Source organism: Balaenoptera musculus, chromosome 3 (genome assembly GCF_009873245.2).
Source record: "Balaenoptera musculus isolate JJ_BM4_2016_0621 chromosome 3, mBalMus1.pri.v3, whole genome shotgun sequence".
In the NCBI taxonomy this organism is placed as follows: domain Eukaryota; kingdom Metazoa; phylum Chordata; class Mammalia; order Artiodactyla; family Balaenopteridae; genus Balaenoptera; species Balaenoptera musculus.
In genome coordinates, this window is record NC_045787.1 from 151,785,874 (window position 1) to 151,807,959 (window position 22,086).

Consider the following 22,086-nt stretch of genomic DNA (forward strand, 5'->3'; position numbering starts at 1 on the left):
GATGAATGGATAAAAATGTGGCACATACATACAATGGAATATTACTCAGCCATAAAGAGAAACAAAATTGAGTTATTTGTAGGGAGGTGGATGGACCTAGAGACCATCACACAGAGTGAATTAAGTCAGAAAGAGAAAAATAAATACCGTATGCTAACACATATATATGGAATCTAAAAAAACAAAAAATGGTTCTGAAGAACCTAGGGGCAGGACAGAAATAAAGACACAGATGTAGAAAATGGACTTGAGTACACCGGGAGGGGGAAGGGTAAGCTGGGACAAAGGGAGAGAGTGGCATGGACATATATACACTACCAAATGTAAAACAGAAAGCTAGTGGGAAGCAGCCACATCGCACAGGGAGATCAGCTCGGTGCTTTGTGTCCACCTAGTGGGGTGGGATAGGGAGGATGGGAGGGAGGCACAAGAGGGAGGAGATATGGGGATATATGTATATGTATAGCTGATGCACTTTGTTATACAGCAGAAACTAACACACCATTGTAATGCAATTTTACTCCAATAAAGATGTTTAAAAAAAAAAAACAGTGACAATGCCAAACGCCGATGAGGATGCAAAGAAACTGGATCACTCATTTATTACTGGTGAAAACGTAAAATAGTACAGCCACTCTGGAAAACAACCTGGCAGTTTCTTAAAAAAACTGACCATGAAACTAACCTATGACCCAGCAACTGCACTCCTGGGCATTTATCTTAGAGAAATGAAGACGTACATTCACACAATAACCTGCTCACAGAATGTTAACAGCAGCTTCATCTGTAACAGCAAAATACTGGAAACCACCCAGATGTCCTTAAATAGGTCAATGGTTAAACAACCTGTGATACATCCATACCAAGGAATACTACTCATCAATATAAAGGAGCAAACAACCAACAACCTGGGTGAATCTCCAAAGAATTAACCTTGGGTGGGGGGAGGGGAACCCAATCTCAAAAGGTTACACACAGCGTGATTCTATGTATATATTATTTTTGAAATAACAAAATTATAGAAATGGATAACATATCAGTGGTTGTCAGAAGTTAAGGAGTGAACTGGGGCAAGAGGAAAGCAAGTGTGGCTATCAAAGGGCAACATGAGGGATCCTTTGGTGATGGAACTGTCCTGTACCTTGACTGTATCAATGTCAATATCCTGGTTGTGATGCTGTACTACAGTTTTTGTTTTGTTTTGTTTTGTGTTTTCTGGCTGCGGTGGGTCTTCGTGACTGCGCGCGGGCTTTCTCTAGTTGCAGTGAGCGGGGGCTACTCTTTGTTGTGGTGCGCGAGCTTCTCATTGCGGTGGCTTCTCTTGTTGCGGAGCACAGGCTCTAGGTGCGTGGGCTCAGTAGTTGTGGCTCACGGGCTCTAGAGCGCAGGCTCAGTAGTTGTGGCGCACGGGTTTAGTAGCTCCTCAGCATGTGGGATCTTCCCGGACCAGGGCTTAAACCTGTGTGTCCTGCATTGGCAGGCGGATTCCTAACCACTGTGCCACCAGGGAAGTCTATGTACTATAGTTTTGAAAGATGTTATCACTGGGGGGAAATTGGTAAAAGGCACATGGATCGTTCCCTGCATTATTTCTTACAGGTTCATGTAAATCTCTTACCTCAAAATAAAAAAAATGAATACACTATCTAAGGTTCTAGTCCTATCTTTCACAGTAGAACAATTTTGAAGAACATGGAAAAATGTAAAAAAATGAAAATAAAAGGGACGCATGCTAGCCCTATGCAATCAACTTTAAAGAAAATGATATGAACTGATTCACGAGACAGAAATACTTTGGCTCTGTACGAATGGATAATATAGCAAATAGACGTGATTTCTGAACTAAGTGATACATTTTCTCTTCCAAATAATTAACAGGTGCCATGAGAAATCATGAAAGAAGTTTTCAGAGAGCAAGGAAAATGTAACTGTTTTAAGAAGTAGCTAGCACAGCATTAAAGTGTAAGTTGCAAAGCTCAGGAAAATAACATAGGATTTGTCTTAAAAAGGTGAAATCAAGTGAAAAGACTGCTATTGTAGACAGACGTGTAACAATGTCCAACAGAATAGCTGAGATAAACAAATTATCTCGGTGAAACTATACTTCCAAGAAAGAAACATAAAGGCATAAATGTCGAACAGTAAAGGATCTTTCTGAAGTGGAAGACCAAGGACTAATCAAAAACAAATGTGCCATAAAGACTTCCCTACCTGGCCCCAGCGTTTACTTAAATCAGTGTGAAAATTTGTGAACAATGACCCTAACTTCAAATAAAGTTTGTAAATCCTTAGAGAAATGAATACAGATTAAGGTTTATAAAATATATACTGTAAGATTACAAAACCTTGAACCAGAAGGACATACAACAGTAGCTGCCTCTGGGACAAGAAAGAGACTAGAAGAGGAACAAAGAGGGCCTTAATGTTCTGTAATGTTCTATTTCTTTTGCATTAAAAAACGGACACAAAAGTGACAAAATATTAATTGTTAATTCTGGTAGTCTGTATATGAATTACACTTTGCTACATTTTATATTTTTGTTTTTCAAATTTAAAAATAGGAAAATAAGAATAAATTAGACTTATCATAGAGAGATACAACAGAAGAGGCATTTATTTGCAGCTCACATTTCCCTGACTTCCATTTTAAGAGGCCTCAGCCAGTATAGCCCATACAGACAAAAACTTTCCAAAGAATGATTTATAAAGCTGATGTTTGTTGAACATGGTTTTACATATATTTGTAAATGTATTATTTGCATTTTTCCATTTGTTTTTGTGAACAATACCATTACTTTTATAATATGAAATGGATTTACAGAAATAAAACCTCACTTTATAACTGTATTTTTAAGAAATAAAAGTACACTTCTTGAAGACTTCATCACGTGATTTTTTTTTTTGGGCCACACCACATAGCATGTGGGATCTTAGTTCTCCCACCAGGGATCAAACCCATGCCCCCTGCAGCGAAGGGCAGAGTCATAACCACTGGACTGCCAGGGAAGTCCCCCTGTGATCTTTTTTAAGGAATCAATTATAGAGTAAGCTGGATACATCTACAAGACTGGTGAAGAACCACAATGTGATAAAAAAATTTATAGGTTTTGACATATTATTAAAATGGGACTTTTAACCTTGCTGGTTTAAAAAAATATTTCCCAATAGTTCTTACTAGGTTAATTATGTCCCCGAGTTCTAACATATTAGTAAAGTCCTCATAAATCAATTTTATTTTTGATTTTTAAAGAAATGCTTAAATACTGGTCTTTATTAGAGGATCCAAATAGATCAAAATTTTCTACTTGCTTTCTGCATTTTGTGAGAATCTCCATTTTTTGAGATTTGAACATAAAACAAAAAAGCTGTTTTACAGCATGATGAAATAAAGTCTGACGTCAGGAATGTATCACCAAAACACAGAGGTGACTAAAAGAAAGGCTAGAAAAGCAGGGCTGGGCTAGGAGCAAAAAATAATAAGAAGACTAGCAGACGATCTATAGGTGAAAAAGAAAGAAAACCATTGGACTGTATCTAACAAAATGATGAACTCTGGGGAAGAGTGAACCTGCAAATCCCTGGCAAAAGGATTCCCTTTTATGGCTTCTTTAGACTCAAAGACATACATACAAACCACAAGAAGCACAAATATGGGAAGTCATACCTTTCAGGCCTAAAGTCTGCAACTGAAACAGTTTTCCCAGCTCAAAAGGTAGAACTCGTAACAGGTTGTTATTTAAATGGAGTTCCCTGTTGATGTAAAAATTCCAGGAAGTCAGAAGATATATTAACCTTTAACTAACAGCTAAAATCAACAATATAATTTCTAGGAATATAAGATATAAGTTCCTAAGAATACAAAATTTAGTATTATATGCCAATGTCTAGTATAGTGCTTCTTAAATCATATGTGGTTAAAAAAACAAACAAACAAAAAAAGACACAACAAAAAAACCCAAACTGCCACAGACCAATACATTTGTAAAACACAGGAAAAAAATCAATTACTATAAAAATGTGATGAGAAAAAAAAAAGACCAACAAAATATAAGCCTCAATTTTTTTAAGGGTATTGGATTCAAAAGACACTTGCTGTGTATCTCACTGCAGGCTGGTGACACAGTCTGAAAATGGCACAGTCCAGATACCACCCTGAGAGCAGAACTGGTCTAGCATGCATGGAGGTCTACTACACATGTTTAAGAAAGTGGAAATGACAAAACAGCCTAACATGTGAATTGTGAAAAGAAAATTTAAATGATCATACAGTACCAAATCAAAATAGTTCATGGCAGTTGCACAGTACGTTTATGATTAATAATATTAAAGTTTCACTTTAGAAATAATGGCAGCTATATTAATAACTACTGATTATTTTAATGATTTGTTTTGTATAGAAAATATAACTATGAAAGGAATCTTCAGTAGGAAAAAAAGAAAGACCCAATATTAAGATACTGGCAATGTCCTATGATAAGTTTTATTTGTCAATTTTTACATGTGAATGAGAACTACTGATACTTCTATAGCCCTTGGTTCTTGGAATTTAAATGAAGCTTGGTTACCACTGAGTAAACCAGAGGTTGGTGAGGCCATAAACTGAGTAAGAAAAACTCACTCTGAATACTTGGTTCCTGTTTATTTCCAAATATATCACACAGGAGAGGAGGTCCTTTAAGTAAATTTGGTTCAGGGGATTAAAAATAGTCATGGTATATACTCAATAATTAAGCCTAAAAAATGTCAAAGGGCTGGAATGGAAGCAATAGAGGTAAAGAAACTCTCACAAGGTCCTTATTCCTTTTTATTGTGCAGCAAATGATAGAAGGCAGCAGAAAAGCCAGTGGAATTAAAAAAAAAAAGGGGGGGGTAATATGAAATGGGGCAAGATTTTCTATTGGGATTAACATAATAGCTGGAAATTGGCTTTATATTCAACCTGGGTAGATCTCATCTATCTTACAAAACAGAGGTTACAGCAATTACCATTTACTAACACAATATGTACCAAGCAGTGTTGCTAGTAGTTTCTTAGCCATTATCTCAAATATCTCTAATCTCAGCCTTAGTTGGGTCATTATCATAGCAACTTCACGGATGAAGAAACACTCCACAAGGTTGTAAGGCTTGCCCAAAATCACACAACTTGTAAATGACTGAGTCAGGTTTCTAACCTGAACTCTGTGTGACTCCACATCCTATCCACCTCCTATAGTCCACACTATAGGCCCCCATATTCAATCACTGATTCTAGCTTCTTTCAAGTCCTGGCTTTGTTACTATCATGCATACAAGCCCTGGGATGGCCAAAATGGGATCATTAATTGGCAATGGCTTCCTGGATCCCATATTAAGGATGGTATAGGGCCCCAGAATTTAGTGGGGGAAAAGCATCTGAACTGTCTGTCACAGGTGAGTGCATAAATGGGATAACACAAGTGCCTTCTATTTGTTTGCCCCGCTTTGTCCAAAATATTTGTTTCAAAAATAAAGTATATTACACAAAACAGCAATAAAATAAATTTTAGGCAATGGATCTATTAGCTGACATTCAATTTTCCCAGAAAACTTTACCGGAAGAACATAGTCATGTTTAACTGTGTTCAAATATCATTAAATTGACAATGTCATTTCCCAACAAAGTGGTGTTTCCTAACAATATAATAATATATTCTTTTAGGGGGTATATAGCTATGTACTAAGTTGAATCTGTATACCTGAGTGATACCATGTTTCCGAGTTCTGCCGGTAAACTCCGGATTTTATTAGAGGACAGGTCCAGATACACCAGATTGTGAAGCTTGGCAATGTCTGAAGGAATGCGGGACAGGGAATTGTCACTTAGATACAAAGCTGTCAAGTGAGTTAGTGACCACAAAGATGAGCTTAAGCTTCTTACTTTTCCTGTAAAAGAAGAAAAAAATGGGGTAAGAATTATATAGTGTTCTATACCAAACGTAAAATAGATAGCTAGTGGGAAGAAGCTGCATAGCACAGGGAGATCAGCTTGGTGCTTTGCATCCACCTAGAGGGGTGGAATAGGGAAGATGGGAGGGAGACGCAAGAGGGAGGAGATATGGGGATATATGTATATGTATAGCTGATTCACTTTGTTATACAGCAGAAACTAACACACCATTGTAAAGCAATTATACTCCAATAAAGATGTTTAAAAAAAAAAGAATTATATAGTGTTCTCTACAGTTTGGTCCCTGGATTAAGTAACATTTTAGATATTTTATTGAGTAATACTTTTTTTTAATAAATTTATTTATTTTTGGCTGTGTTGGGTCTTCGTTGCTGCACACGGGCTCTCTCTAGTTGTGGCGAGTGGGGGCTACTCTTCATTGTGCTGTGCGGGCTTCTCATTGTGGTGGCTTCTCTTGTTGCGGAGCACGGGCTCTAGGCGCGCAGGCTTCAGTAGTGGAGAGGGGGCTTCAGTAGTTGCGGCTTGCGGGCTCTAGAGCGCAGGCTCAGTAGTTGTGGCGCACAGACTTAGTTGCTCCGCATGTGGGATCTTCCTGGACCAGGGCTCAACCCGTATCCCCTGCATTTGCAGGTGGATTCTTAACCACTGCCGCCACCAGGGAAGTCCCATATTGAGTAATAATTTATCACACAAAAAATTGTGAGAAAGGGGTCAATAGTAGAAACCTTACCGATTCTAGAACAATTCACTGCTATGATTAAGTTATAAACTCTCCACTTGGCAGACTAAAAAAAAAAAAAACCCATTTAAGGCAATATATCAATATTTAGATTCCATTGTTATTTTTAAGAATACAATAGTTAAGACTTTATCCTTTAAATTAGCCTCAGCTATGACAAGAAAAAGCATGAATAATTTATAGTAATGATAAGTCCAATATTTCAACATGATTTGGACTTATACAAAAAAAAAATCAAATCTAGTATCTCAGAGGCTATTCATATCTATACTCCAGAAAACAAGAATTTTGCCTAAAAACAGAAGGTACATGAGATATTCTCAGCTTAGCAAACTTTTAAAACCAAGAGTACCAAAGTAATAATTTCATCAATAATCATGTAATTAGACAAATCTGTACTGTATAATTAAAAGGAAAAATACCTGCACAGAAGCATTTCAGATATTAAGTCATAACTATACATAATCAAACAGTAACAGACACAGGATTCAAGAGTCAAAAGTAGTGACTAGAAACAGAATAATTTCTTTCAATGCAATATTAAATCTGTACTTTGGTAGTTCTTGATAAGATGACAATTGTTTCTAAATTCACCTAAGAATTTTCCCCATAATTATCTTTAATAGTGCAGGTTATAGTCTGAGAGAGAATGAAACAAATGGATGTAATGAAAATTTAAGTCTTTGAAAACTGATTTTCTATTGGCTGAAAAAGCAGTCTAGAGACTTCTAATCAAAATGGAATAACAGGGACCAAATTTACTATCCCACCTGAACAATTATAAAACCAGACAATATACATGAATCAACAAATATCAGAGATCAGACACCAATCAGCACAGGAGAGTGATCCCTGAAGGATGGAAAACAAACAAGACAGGCCAACAGCAGCACAGGGAGGGGATTCCAGGGAAAGAACACTGATCTCCCACAAGTTCAGGACACAGAGCAAATGTCCAGGGAAGCCAGGATGACTAGAATTTACAAAGGCAGAGTACCAGAGAGGAGAGAGGTGAACAGAAAGGTCTGGAGATTTGAGGTTCCCCTCAAGCTGTCAACTGAGTACTGATCACCATATGCATGTGAGAAATTGCCTGACCCAAAGGGAAAAAACACCCAAAAGGAGTAAAGGTAACAACCCCTAGGTTCACACATCACCCAGGTTCACACATCACTCAATAAAGTAAAATTCACAATATCTGGCACCCAATTAAAAATTACTAGGTATGTAAAGCAACAGGAAAATGTCCATAATGAAAAGTCAGTCAATTAAGACCAGTCCAGAAAAGATAATGATGATAAAATTAGTAGACAGACATTAAAAGTTACTTTAATTATATTCTATATGGTCAGAAGCTAGAAGGCTAAACATAGTAACTAGTGATACAAGATAGCACGCTCAAATTGAACTTCTAAAGTTGAACACCATGGTTAAGAGGAAATGGGGAATGACTGCTAATGTGTTGAGGGTTGCTTTTGAGGACAGTGAAAATGTTCTCAAATTGACTATGGTAATGGGTGCACAACTCTGTAAATATATAAAAACTACTGAATTTGCACCTTAAGTGGGTGAATTGTGTGAATTATACTGTTACCAAAAGAGAGGCAGACAGACACACACACACAGAGGTAGAAAAATTTCCACATTAATGCACTGAAGGAAAAAAGTCCTATCGACCTAGCAACCCAGAAAAAAACTTTCAAGAGTGATGGCAAATTGCAAGATGAAAAGAGCTATGGAGATGGATGGTAGTGATGGATGCCCAACATTATGAATGTATCTGATAAAAAAACCTTCCCACAAAGAATATTCTAGAACCAGAAGAGTTCATTGGCAAATACTACCAAACATTTAAGGAAGAATTAATATCAATTCTACACAAATTCATCCAGAAAACTGAAGAGGACACTCTCCAACTCATTCTATACGGTCATCATCATCCTGACACCAAAACCAGACAAAACTAGTACAAGAAAACTACAAAATGACATCCTCATGAACATAAATGTAATCTGACAAAACAGATCCAACAATATATTAAAAGGATAATGAGCAAGTAAGATTTGTGCCAGAAAAATGCTAGGTTTGTTGAACATTCAAAAAATATAATTTAAAAAATGTTTTCTCAGAAAAGAAAATCATCTAAATAAATGCAGGAAGAGCGTTTGACAAAATCAGCATCCATTCCTGATTTTTAAAAATCTCTCATACCAGCTGATTTTTCAGCAGAAACTCTACAGGCCAGAGGGAAGTGGCACAATATATTTAAAGTAATGAAAGGGAAAAACCTGCAACCAAGAATATTCTATCCAGCAAGGCTCTCATTCAAATTTGGAGAAATCAAAAGCTTTACAGACAAGCAAAAGCTAAGCTTTACAACAAACCAGCTTTACAACAAATGTTAAGGGAGCTTCTCTAGGTGAAAAATAAAAGACCACAACTAGAAAGAAAGTTATGAAAATGAAAAAGCTCACCAGTAAAGGCAAGCATACAGTAAAAGTAGGAAATCATACACACACACAATCCTAGTAGGGAGGCTAGAAAACAAAAAGTAGTAAAATCACTATGTCCACAATAAGCAGTTAACAGATATGCAAAAAACTAAGATGTAAAATGTGATATCAAAAACAGTAATTGTAAGGGGAGGAGAGTGAAAATGCAGGGTTTTTAGAATGCATATACACTGCTATACAAACGTCATGGTAACCACAAACCAAGTATCTATAATAGATATACACACAAAAAAGAAAAAGGAATCCAAAGATAACACTAAAGACAGTCATCAAATCACAAGAGAACAAAAGAAGAAAAGGGAAAAAAGACCTAAAAAACCAAATCTAAAACAATTAACAAAATGGCAAAAAGAATATACATATCAATAATTACCTTAAACGTAAATAGACTAAATGCTCCAACCAAAAGACACAGAGCAGCTGAATGGATGCAAAAACAATACCCTATATATGCTACCTACAAAACACTCACTTCAGAACTAAAGACACACACAAAGTGAGTGAATGGAAAAAAGGAATTCTACCCAAATGGAAACCAAAAGAAAGCCAGAGTAGCAATACTTATATCAGACAAAACAGACTTTAAAATAAACATTGTTACAAAAGACCAAGAAGGACACTACATAAGGACCAAAGGATCAATCCAGGAAGAAGATATAACAACTGTAAATATATACGCACCCAACATAGAAGCACCTAAATATATAAGGCAAATATTAACATACATAAAAGGAGAAATCAACAATAACACAATAATAGTAGGGGACTTAACACCCCACTTACATCAACGGACAAGTCATCAGAGAGAAAATCAATAAGGAAACAGAGACCTTAAATGACACATTAGACAAAATAGACTTAATTGATAAATATATAGAGAATTCCATCCAAAAGCAGCAGAATAAACATTCTTTTCAAGTGCACATGGAACATTCTCCAGGACAGATCACAGGCTAGGCCACAAAACAAGCCTCGGTAAATTTAAGAAAATTGAAATCATATCAAGCATCTTTTCTGACCACAATGCTACGAGACCAGAAATCAACTACAAGGAAAAAAAATGCAAAAAACACAAACAATATGCTATTAAACAGTCAATGCACCACTGAAGAAATCAAAGAGGAAATCAAAAAAACCTAGAGACAAGTGAAAATGAAAATGAAACTGAAAACACAATGATCCAAAACCTATGGGACACAGCAAAAGCAGTTCTAAGAGGGCAATTTATAGTGATACAAGCTAACCTCAGGAAACAAGAAAAATCTCAAATAAACAACCTAACCTTACACCTAAAGCAACTAGAGAAAGAACAAACAAAACCCGAAGTTAGTAGAAGGAAAGAAATCATGAAGATCAGAGCAGAAATAAATGAAATGGAGACTAAAAAAATAATAAAGATCAATAAAACTAAAAGTTGGTTCTTTGAAAAGATAAACAAAATTGATAAACCTTTAGCCAGACTCATCAAGAAAAAAGGGGAGAAGGCCCAAATCAATAAAATCAGAAATGAAAAAAGGAGAAGTTACAACCAATACCACAGTACCACAGAAATACAACGGATCATAAGAGACTACTATGAACAACTATATACCAATAAAATGGACAATCTATAAGAAATGGACAAATTCTTAGAAAGGTATAATCTCCCAAGAATGAACCAGGAAGAAATAGAAAACATGAACAGACCAATTACCAGTATTGATTTTGAATCAATAATTTTAAAACTCCCAACAAACAAAGTCCAGGACCAGATGGCTTCACTGGTGAATTCTACTAAATTTTTAGAGAAGAGTTAACATCTAACCTTCTAAAACTATTCCAAAAAATTATAGAGGAAGGAACATTTTTAATCTCATTCTATGAGGCCAGCATCACCCTGATACCAAAATCAGACAAAGATATAACAAAAAAAAGAAAATTACAGGCCAATATCACTGATGAACACAGATGCAAAAATCCTCAACAGAATAATAGCAAATTGAATCCAACAACACATTAAAAGGATCATACACCATGATCAAGTGGGATTTATCCCAGGGATGCAAGGATTTTTCAATATCCACAAACCCATCAATGGGATACACCACATTAACAAATTGAAGAATAAAAACCATAAGATCATCTCAACAGCTACAGAAAACACTTCTGAAAAAAACCAACATACATTTATGATAAAAAAACTCTCCAGAGATTGTGGATATAGAGGGAACTTACCTCAACACAATAAAGGTCATATATGACAAACCCACAGCTAGCATCATACTCAATGGTGAAAAGCTGAAAGCATTCCCTCTAAGATCAGGAACAAGACAAGGATGCCCACTCTTGCCACTTTTATTCAACATAGTTTGGAAGTCTTAGCCACAGCAATCAGACAAGAAATAAAAGGAACCAAATTAGAAAGGAAGAAGTAAAACTGTCACTGCTTGCAGATGACATGATACTATACATAGAAAATCCTAAGGATGCCACCAGAAAACTACTAGAGCTCATCAATGAATTCGGTAAAGTTGCAGGATACAAAATTAATATACAGAAATCTGTTGCATTTCTATACACTAACAACAAACAACCAGAAAGAAATGAAAGAAACAAAGTCATTTTGCATCACATCAAAAAGAATAAAATACCTAGGAATAAACCTACCTAAAGAGGCAAAAGACCTGTACTCCAAACAACTATTAGACCCTGATGAAAGAAAATGAAGACGACAAAATCAGATGGAAAGATATATCATGTTCTTGGATTGGAAGAATCAATAATGTTAAAATGACCATACTATCCAAGGCAATCTACAGATTCAATGCAATCCCTATCAAATTACCAATGGCATTTTTCAAAGAACTAGAACAACAAATTTTAAATTTGTATCAAAAGAGAAAAGACCCCGAACAGCCAAAACAATCTTGAGAAGGAAAACCAGAGTGGGAGGAATTATACCCCCTGACTTCAGACTATACTACAAGCTACAGTACTCAAAACAGTATGGTACTGGCACAAAAACAGACACATAGATCAGTGGAACAGGACAGAAAGCCCAGAAATAAACCTACACACTTATGGTCAATTAATCTATGACAAAGGAGGTAAGACTATACAACAGAGAAAAGATGATCTCTTCAAAAAGTGGTGTTGGGAAAACTGGACAGCTATATGTAAATGAGTGAAATTCTCTAACACCATGTACAAAAATAAACTCAAAATGGATTTAAGACCTAAATGTAAGATCAGACACTAAAAAACTCCGAGAGGAAAACATAGGCAGAACAATCTTTGACATAAATCGCAGCAATATTTTTTTGGGATCTGTCTCCTAAAGTAAAGGAAATAAAAGCAAAAATAAACAAATGCAACCTAATTAAACTTAAAAGCTTTTGCACCGCAAAGGAAACCATCAACAAAACAAAAAGACAACCTACTCAATGGGAGTAAATATTTGCAAATGATATGACCTATAAGGGATTAATATCCAACATATATAAAAAGCTCATACAACTCAATATCAAAAACAACCAACCTGATTAAAAAATGGGCAGAACTGATTAGTTTTCCAAAGAGGAAATGCAGATGGCCAACAGGCACAGGAAAAGATGCTCAACATCTCTTATCATTGGGAAATGCAAATCAAAACCACAATGAGATACCCCTCACACCTGTCAGAATGGCTATCACCTAAAAGAACACTAATAACAAATGTTGGTGAGGATGTAGAGGAAAGGGAACCCTCCTACACTGTTGGTGGGAATGTAAACTGGTGCAGCCACTGTGGAAAATAGTATGAGGTTTCTCAAAAAACTAAAAATAGAATTACCATATGACGCAGCAATTCCACTCTTTAAACACTAATTCCAAAAGATACATGCGTCTCAATGTTTATAGCAGCATTATTTGCAATTGCTAGGACATGGAAGCAACCTAAGTGTCCATCAACAGATGAATGGATAAAGATGTGGTATATAGATACAATGAAATACTACTCGGCCATAAAAAGGAATGAAATTTTGCCATTTGCAGCAACATGGATGGACTTGGAAGGCATTATGCTAAGTGAATAAGTCAGACAGAGAAAGACAAATGTTGTATGATATCATTTATATGTGGAATCTAAAAAATATAACTAGTGAATATAACAAAAAGGAGGTACACACTCATAGATATAGAGAACAGCCTAGTAGTTACCAGTGGTGGGAGGGTGGGGGCAATATACGGGTGGGAGGTACAAACTACTGGGTGAAAGACAGGCCACAAGGATGTACTGTACAACACGGAGAATATAGCAAATATTCTATAATAACTGTAAATGGAGTGTAACCTCTAAAGATTGTATAAGAAATTTGAAAAAATTTTTTAATAAAATGAAACTTCTTGTACACTAAAAAAAAAATTTTAAACTCTCAGTAAGCTAAGAATAGAGAGCTTCCTCAATCTTGATAAAGGGCATCTACAAAAAGCTTAGTGGTTAAGGGATAAATCCTTTCCCTAAGGTCAGAAACAAAGCAAGAATATCTACTCTCACCACTACCATTCAACATTATACCAGAGGTCCTAGCCATTCCAAGAAGACAAGAAAAATTAAAAACTGAAAAGAGAGAAGTAAAGCTCTTTATTTGCAAATACCAAATAATCTATTTAAAAATCCTATGGAATCTATAAAAATTCTACCAATATGTGAGTTTAGCAAAGCCGAAGAACGAAAGATCGATATACAAAAATACCGTATTTCTGTATGCTAGCAATGAACAATCAGAAATTGAAATTTAAAAATCACAACATTTACAATTATTTACTGAATATCAACATTATGAAACATTTAGGGGTAAATCTGACCAAAAAATGTGCAGAACCCGTGTGTACTAAGAACTACAAAACAATGCTGAGAGAAATGAAAGAAGTCCTAAGTAAGTGAAGAGAGATACAGTGTTCACAGATCAGAAGATTCAATATTGTTAAGACGTTAGATGTCCCCAAAGTGGTTTACAGAGTCAACACAATCCCAATGAAAATATCAACAAGTTTGAAACTGGCATGCTGATTTTAAAATTCATATGAAAATTCAAAGGACTTAGAAAAGCCAAAGCAACTCTGAAAAAGAACAAAGCTAAAAGACCAACACTACCTGATTTCAGGACTAATTATATAAAGAACTCTCAAAACTCAATAAAAAGAAAACAACCTAAAACAGGTAAATGATGTGAACAGACACTTCACCAAAGACGACATAGAGATGGCAAATAATCACATGAAAAGATGCTCAACATGAGTAGTCATTCGGGAAATGCAAATTAAAACCACAATGAGATACCACTGCACACCCAGAAGAATGGCTGAAATTAAAAAGACTTGCCTTGCCAAGCGTTGGTGAGGGTATGGATCAAAGACATGTAACAGGAATGTAAAATGAGACAACCTCTTTGCAAAACAGTCTGTCAGTATTTTTAAAAGTTAGACATATACCTATCATATGACCAGTTCCATTCTTAGGTATTTGCCCAAGAGAAACAAAGCTATGCCCACACAAAGACTTACACATAAAATGTTCACAGTAGCTTAATTTGTAATAGCCAAATACTAGAAATCATCCAAATATGTTCATCAACAAGTGAATGATAAACAAATGTTGGCATATCCAAATAATGGAATAATACTCGATAATAAAAAGAATGAACTACTAACCAACAAAAATGGATAAATCTCAAATTAAGTAGATAAAAATAAAAGAGTACATACCTTATGACTTCACTTACATAAAAATTCTACAAAATGTAAAGTAATCTATGGTTATAGAAATCAGAACAGTGGTTGCCTGCATATCGGAGAGGGGATGAAGAAATGAGGGTGGCAGGGAAGGATGGACTACAAATTTAGGGGAATGATGGGTATGTTCATTCTTGAATGTGGTGATGGCTTCAAAGATGTACACACAGATCAAAATACATCACATTACTCAATTATTACATGTCAGCTATACCTCAATAAGGTTGTGTAATAAAATCTATCGTGATCTAAGAAGGTGTTTTTCCTTACTGTATAATAATTAAGAGTAGAATATGTGACACAGACTATTTGTAAACTCAATTTGATTTACTTAATTTTCAGGTCATAAAACTGAAACACACAGCTAATATTCAATATGAATAAAGCACTTAAAATATAATAAACTATTTACTGAGAGCCTACCACGTGTTTCAGCCCCCTACACTCAAGGTACTACTTAAGAAGAAAAGGTAAAAGGACTTGAGAAATGTATTTTTATACTTCAACTTAATTGGAAGGATATACAATTCTCAAACAATAAGGTAGACAAAAAGAAAACCAGAAAGTCTGTGAAGAAGGGAAGGGAAAAAAAAAGTCAAGTATAAGGAATCATGTATAAATACATCAATCATACAGGGGTTGGAGAGAGAAGGGAAGGGAAGACTCAGATCTCTACCATACGCCAAAAAGAAAAATTCTGGAATAAATTTATAAACACCAAAACCCAGAAAAGAAATGGAAGAGAATATATCTAAGCATAACTCATATCCTAGAATCCAACAATGAAAGCACCGTCAGGTTTGAATTCATTAATATTTAAAACCTCTACAGTTGACCTTTGAACAATGTCGAGGCTCCACACATAACCTGCAGTAAGTCCTCCGTATCTGCAGTTCTGCATCCTCGGATTCAACCAACCTTGGATCGTGTAGTACTACAGTGTGCATTTACTGAAAAAAACCTGCATATAAGAGAGCCTATGCAGTTCAAACCGGTAATTTCAAGGGTCAGCTGTATATGGTGGAGATGCCAACATGTTTGGCAGCCAAAGAGATAACATCCATTAACTCAGTCAACTTTCAGTGACTAGTATACTGGTGTGGGGACAGAATGGTAAATAAGACAAAGTTCCTACCCTCAGGATTTTTTATGTGAGCTCCATAATAAAAAATAAAACAAAAAGTATGGGCTTCCCTGGTGGCACAGTGGTTAAGAATCCACCTGCCAATGCAGGGGACATAGGTTTGACCCCTGGTCTGGGAAGATCCCACATGCCGTGGAGCAACTAAGCCTGTGCGCCACAACTACTGAGCTTGTGCTCTAGAGCCTGAGAGCCACAACTACTGAGCCTACGTGCCTAGAGCCTGTGCTCTGCAACAAGAGAAGCCACCGCAAATGAGAAGCCTGCGCACCGCAACGAAGAGTAGCCCCTGCTCGCCACAGCTAGAGAAAGCCGCGCGAAGCAACAGAGACCCAAGGCAGCCAAAAATAAATAAATGAAAGAAATTTTTAAACAATAAAAAATAAAACATAAAACAAAAAGTAAAGCAATCAGCAATAGGAAAATGAACAACAGATAAGAACAAGTAAATCAATCAATAAAAAACAAAGGATCAGTAATTTTAAAAAGTTCATTTCAGTAATGAAAGAGATGCAAATTTAAATAAAACACTTCTACCTATGCACGTAGCAAAATAAGAGGATTAATACCCAGTAATGACAAGGCTAAGGGGAAACAGATGCACTCATGCATTATGGGAAAAATACAACCATATTTTAATCCTGTAGTAATAGCTACTAAAATTTTAAATCTGAATATTCTTTGCCCCACCACAATTCCACAATTAGAGGTTTACCTTATGAAAATGCTATTCAAGTATCCCAAGATATATACTGTTAGTAGTAGGGAAAAATTTGGAATAATATAAATGATCATTAATAGGGCATACTTAAATTTTGGATCACATATACAATGCAATTCTGCAGCCATTAAAGAGGATGCAGTAGAGCTATATACATTGATACGGAAAGATGTTTTTTTAAAAAAAAGAAAGTAGGAAAAAAGCAAATTTCAAAGCATTATATTATAGTACTCCATTTTTGAAAAAATTTTGGTTTAAAAGATCAAAGGTTATAGAAGCAAAAGAATGTAACATACTGTAGAGAAAGATAAATCTCTACTGGTAGAACTAGGTAATCCAAGAAATTAAGGTTCCTAATTTTCTGGTAGAGGTCAATGAACAAGGAAGACAACTTCTGAGGTTCTGATGACATCTATTACTTCTCCATAAACTGAACATATTCCTGAGCACTCAAAAATTTGCATTCAATTTTAAGCAGTTTAGTGACTTGAGAAAAGCTGGGATTATCCTGGTCTAGGTTAAGAGCCCTGTTTTGATAAGTAATTTCATTCTAAAGTGCCCAGAATCCTTTATTGCTAAATATCAGGAGACAGAAAGAATCTAATTAGTGCTCCCTGAAATGAGAGGGGTGATTAGCAAACACTAAAGAGATTAGGTGTAATCAGGGTTACCTACAGAGAGATCACTACCTCCACATTTGCAGATACAAAAAAACCCCGAAATCTTGACTAAATCTCTAAAACTCTGACATTGTAGAAGAAATAAGAATTACAGCTGATCTTCATTACCCCTGGATTCTGTATTTGCAATTTGCCCACTCCCTCAAATTTATATGTAATTCCCAAATCAATTCTTACAACGATTTCACAGTCATTCACAAATATGCGCAGAGTAGTAAAAATTGGAGTTGCTCAAGTTTCCAACTGAGGTCCAACAAGGCAACACTCCTTCTTCTTGTTGCAGCTCTCACAATGTAAACAAGTATCTTTTTCACTATTTAGTGCCAGTTTTTGCATTTTTGTGCTTTCTGAGTGATTCTGATGAATAAAATGGCCCTCAAGTGTAGTGCTGAATGCAAGGCTGTGTGATGTGCCTTTAGATAAAGCTTCCTTCAGGCACAAGTTACACAGCTGCTGGCCATGAGTTTAATTTTAATGAGTGACAATATACATTAAACAAGGTGTCTTTAAATAGAAACACACAAAACAGCTTAAGTACTGATCAGCTGACAAAAATGTTACCACCAGAGGTTCATAGGAACCTAACTCTTTATTTCCTCTGGGAGTAATGGTTCAGTATTTGCTAACTCAGGTAGTTATACAGAACATAACTACAGCGAATAATGAGAATCAACTATAATTGGAAAAGGTGGTAATTTGAATTTTTCTGCAGTCACAACTCCTGATGAAGTTCAAGACTAGGATTTCAGGCTCCTAGCAAGGGAAACTGCAACCTCACAAAAGAAAGACTCTGTTGTAAGATTTGGAAAGAAACTAGATTAAATTACACAAAGGGTGCTAAGGAAAACATTTGGCAGATTAAATACAGCAATAATGCTTAGTTTAAAAATAGCAGCGTTGACAAGGGAGGAAATGAACTTAATGCACCAAGTGTTAAGTTCGTATGAGCTAACAAATGGAAGTTTCCATCCATAAAGGAAAACACAATTGCAAAGGTACATACACATCATTGAACTGTGGTGGGAAGGAATTCATGTCCTCATAGCAACAGAGAGATGCAGCTTGTACAAATTAAACAGATCTAATTTAAGTAAAAGATTATACCTGAAGGTAGTAAGCCTAGAACCTGAGAATGGAAAGACTAAGGTCAAATATTTAGGAAGAAGACAAAAAGTGAGAGAAAGGGGAGAATGTTAGTTCAAAATAAAATGACCACCACAGTGTGATGTAGAAAAGAATGATGCATTCAAAGTCAGGGGACTTACATTTTACAGTTCTGTGCTCTACCACTAAGTAGCTCTACCACTTAACAACTGCCCTTAAGAAAAGAAGATGTTTTTTGCAAAGCTGAGTCACTAACATCTAAACTAGTTAATCTCCTTACACTTTTCTTAAAAACATAACATTTTTTAGATGAACATGCTTATTAAATAATACAGCACCATTAAAAAACAAAATTCTATCACCCAGCATAACTACCATTATATCACATTCATATTGTTAATATAAAAAATAAATAGGAATCAAAATGGACTGAACTATACATGCTTCTTCAATTTGATTTAATAAAAGAAAAAATGAAAAACTAATGGAACTATAGACCTTCAAACTTTTTTTTTCTTTTTCTTTTGCTACAAAAGATTTTCTAAAATCCCTCTAAGGTTAAGAGAAGTTCTAAAAAAAAAAAGAGAAGTTCTAAAAAACATTAAAGGTTAGAGTCTTTATAGTTTTAACTGCATGTTCCACTTTTAAACTTGACTCCCTATAATAAAACAGAAAGAGATCATCGCTTTACATTTCTTCCCACCGAGTCACTACATTACTTCTGTCAAAATTACAAATGCATATACCATTTGATCTACAAATATATCAGCAGAAATACAAAATAACCTACAAGGTTATTCACTACAACACTGTTCGTCACAGACTGACCATCAGTACTGTATCACTGAAATAAATTACAGTACACATGTGATAGAATATTATGGAGCTTAAAACATACAGGAAAGCTATCTATATACTTATTTAGAAATCGCTCCAAAACATGTTACATTAAAAAAAAGAGCACAGTGCAGAAATATGTATATAATATACTACCTTTTGAATTAAAAATAAGGTATGGAATAAGAATCTATTTTGTATATGCACAGAAGGACTCCAAAGGGATGCAAAAGAAATTAATAAAGCTGTATGTGAATGGCCACATGCCTGTGCATGCTAGGAGGTATAAGACGGGGATGAGAGACTTCCACTGTATACTTTTTTATATTCTCACATGTCCCCTCTTCCTGAGATGTGGTTAACTCTGCTTTCCCCTGACTAATATCATTAACTCAGGAGTCAGCTATTCTAAGGATGCTTTCCATGATTCCCCCTGGTTCAGACAATCTTAAAGATGATAAATACAGGGGAGAAAGCTTGAACCATTTATCATGGTTTGATAATTACCTTATTGTGGGAATTTCCTCCTATAGCCTGCTGGATTCGTGAAATCTTATGTCCCATCAGAAGTTTCAGAATAAATGAATGAATGAGTGACACGTAAGTGACTCCAATGAGTTCATGATGGCCTCAGAGCCACCATTCAGTACCTGTTGCCTCTACTTGGGTTTCCCTCCTCCCCTGTTTACCCACCCCCACTATGAACTTCCATATAGCAGACACCAGGGTTGTCCAGGGGGTGAGCAGATGCACAAGCTGATAACATAATGAAAGCTACCTGACTCTGGAGCTACACTTCTCACATTACCAAGACAGAGCCAAATATAATATTTAAATTTCTTTTTAAATCAGAAGTATTTGATCCAGAATTTGAGAGACATGGTCTATCACTCTCCAATGGAAAAACAGTAAGTGTGAATACAGGTTACTTTCATGATAAACTCAAGCTTTCAAAATGTTGGAAAATGTCACAAAGTAGAAAAGACTAATATGCAGCCTACAGCCAGGGCACCTGATTCAAAGATCATTTAATGACTACCAAGGAGTCCAGACCCAAGCCCCTATTTCCTGGAAGGTTCCTGGATGTGGCTCTGGTTAGTACATTCTCCTTGCCCTACACTGCTACTTCAAGAGGCTGGAACAAGTAGTTGTTCTGGGATACAGATGTATCTCAAAAACAGGGAACCAGTGTTGCCCCCATACAATGAAAAAACAATAAGACCACCACCAAATGAGGAACCTGAGAGTTGTTTGGTATCTGCAGATTCTTTAAGCAGAATTTTCAAATCTGTGCACATCTAGATTTCAGTTTCCTATAACAAGAGAGTAATTTGTTGTTGACCAATCATCCCACTGGGGGGAAAGAAAAACTAGGTAAAAATAGAGGAAAACCCCCCCAAAAATGAGCTCAAAAGCAATGGAGGACTACAGAGGCAGCAAAGACATGAGAGACAAAGAACCTGGAGGAAAGGGAAGCAAATAGAAGTAATGAGCGAGACACATCCCACCACATTACTTCTGGAAGAATATGTTAAATCACAAGCAGTAACGAGCGAGACACATCCCACCACGTTACTTCCGGAAGAATATGTTGAATCACAAGCAGCAGAAGCAAGTAGATGAGGTGAAAGCTGGGGCTGAAAGGCTGAGGTGTTGAGCACAACTTCAAGTCCTCTTACACATTTGGGAAGACAAAATGGGAACTGAAGAACCACCAAAGAATTAGACTCTGTTAACCATCAAGATTCCAGTTGGCATCTATAAATGAAATAGGGGTGACCCTGAAGTAAGTCAACTCTTATAACCACTGAACACCAGGCTTAAATGAGATGAATGAATCCCTGATTAGATTAAGGTCACCCACCCATTCCTATCACAACTGCCTGACAAACACAGAAGCAAATTCACTCCTAAGAAAGAGAATACCATCCAGACCATCAAATTATTCTACCAATTCATATATAATTGCTAGTATTTAATAAAAATTACCAGACCAAGGGAGTGAAAAACAGAAGAAAAAGAGAAACAACAAAACAGAACCCCCAGGAGATTCAGATACTGGAGTTACCAAACACAATTTTTTTTTAAAAAAAAATTGATAGACTTACATTTTCAGCAAGATAGAGTAATATGGACTGGATTTACCCTCCCCCCTAAAACAACGAAAAAACCGGACAAATAAATGAAAAACTGAGTTTCGGACACTGGACACCAGGCAGCACAGGACAGTGATCGTCGATAGATGGGGAACAAACAAGGTGAGCCCTTAAGACTGTTCCAGTTTACTGCTACAGTTTCCAGAAAGTAATGCAGGTAGACAGAAACCAGGTGGAGTCTGCTAATATTATGTAAGTTGAGGAGATAAAGCTGCGAGTCCAAAGATGCCAAGGTGGCTACAGTTCACAGGGCAGAGGGCCAGAAAGGAGAGACTAAACAGACAGAAAGCTCTGGAGATCAGAAGAGAATACTCCCACCCACCCACCCACCCAGCCACATTATCACAACTGGGAGGAATTTAGTGCAATTCAGTAACGAGTGCAAAGTGTCCACAGTAAGTCTGAAAGTAGTCTGGGCCCCAGAGATTCTCCAAACTGACCAGCCAAGGCCCCACACTGGAAAAAAAAGCTCCAAAAATGGAAATAAAATTAAATAGGACAGGTATAAAAAG

At 36.1% G+C, this 22,086-nt stretch overlaps 1 protein-coding gene across 5 annotated transcripts in view; it reads right to left on the bottom strand.

The window, feature by feature from the left end:
* The window catches only part of CNOT6 (CCR4-NOT transcription complex subunit 6), a 67,397-nt gene that overhangs the window by 25,135 nt on the left and 20,176 nt on the right, over positions 1 to 22,086 (bottom strand). For 3 of the 5 annotated variants that reach the window (XM_036847691.1, XM_036847692.1, XM_036847690.1), the window contains exons 3-4: positions 5,718 to 5,904; positions 3,665 to 3,750 (exon numbers count right to left, since the gene is read on the bottom strand). The exons of 1 other annotated variant lie outside the window; for it this stretch is intronic. In XM_036847691.1, coding sequence (XP_036703586.1) covers positions 3,665 to 3,750; positions 5,718 to 5,904 — 273 coding nt within the window. Of the gene's footprint in view, positions 1 to 3,664; positions 3,751 to 5,717; positions 5,905 to 6,659; positions 6,715 to 22,086 lie in introns of all 5 variants that reach the window. One more of the 5 variants, XM_036847694.1, reaches the window with a different exon arrangement.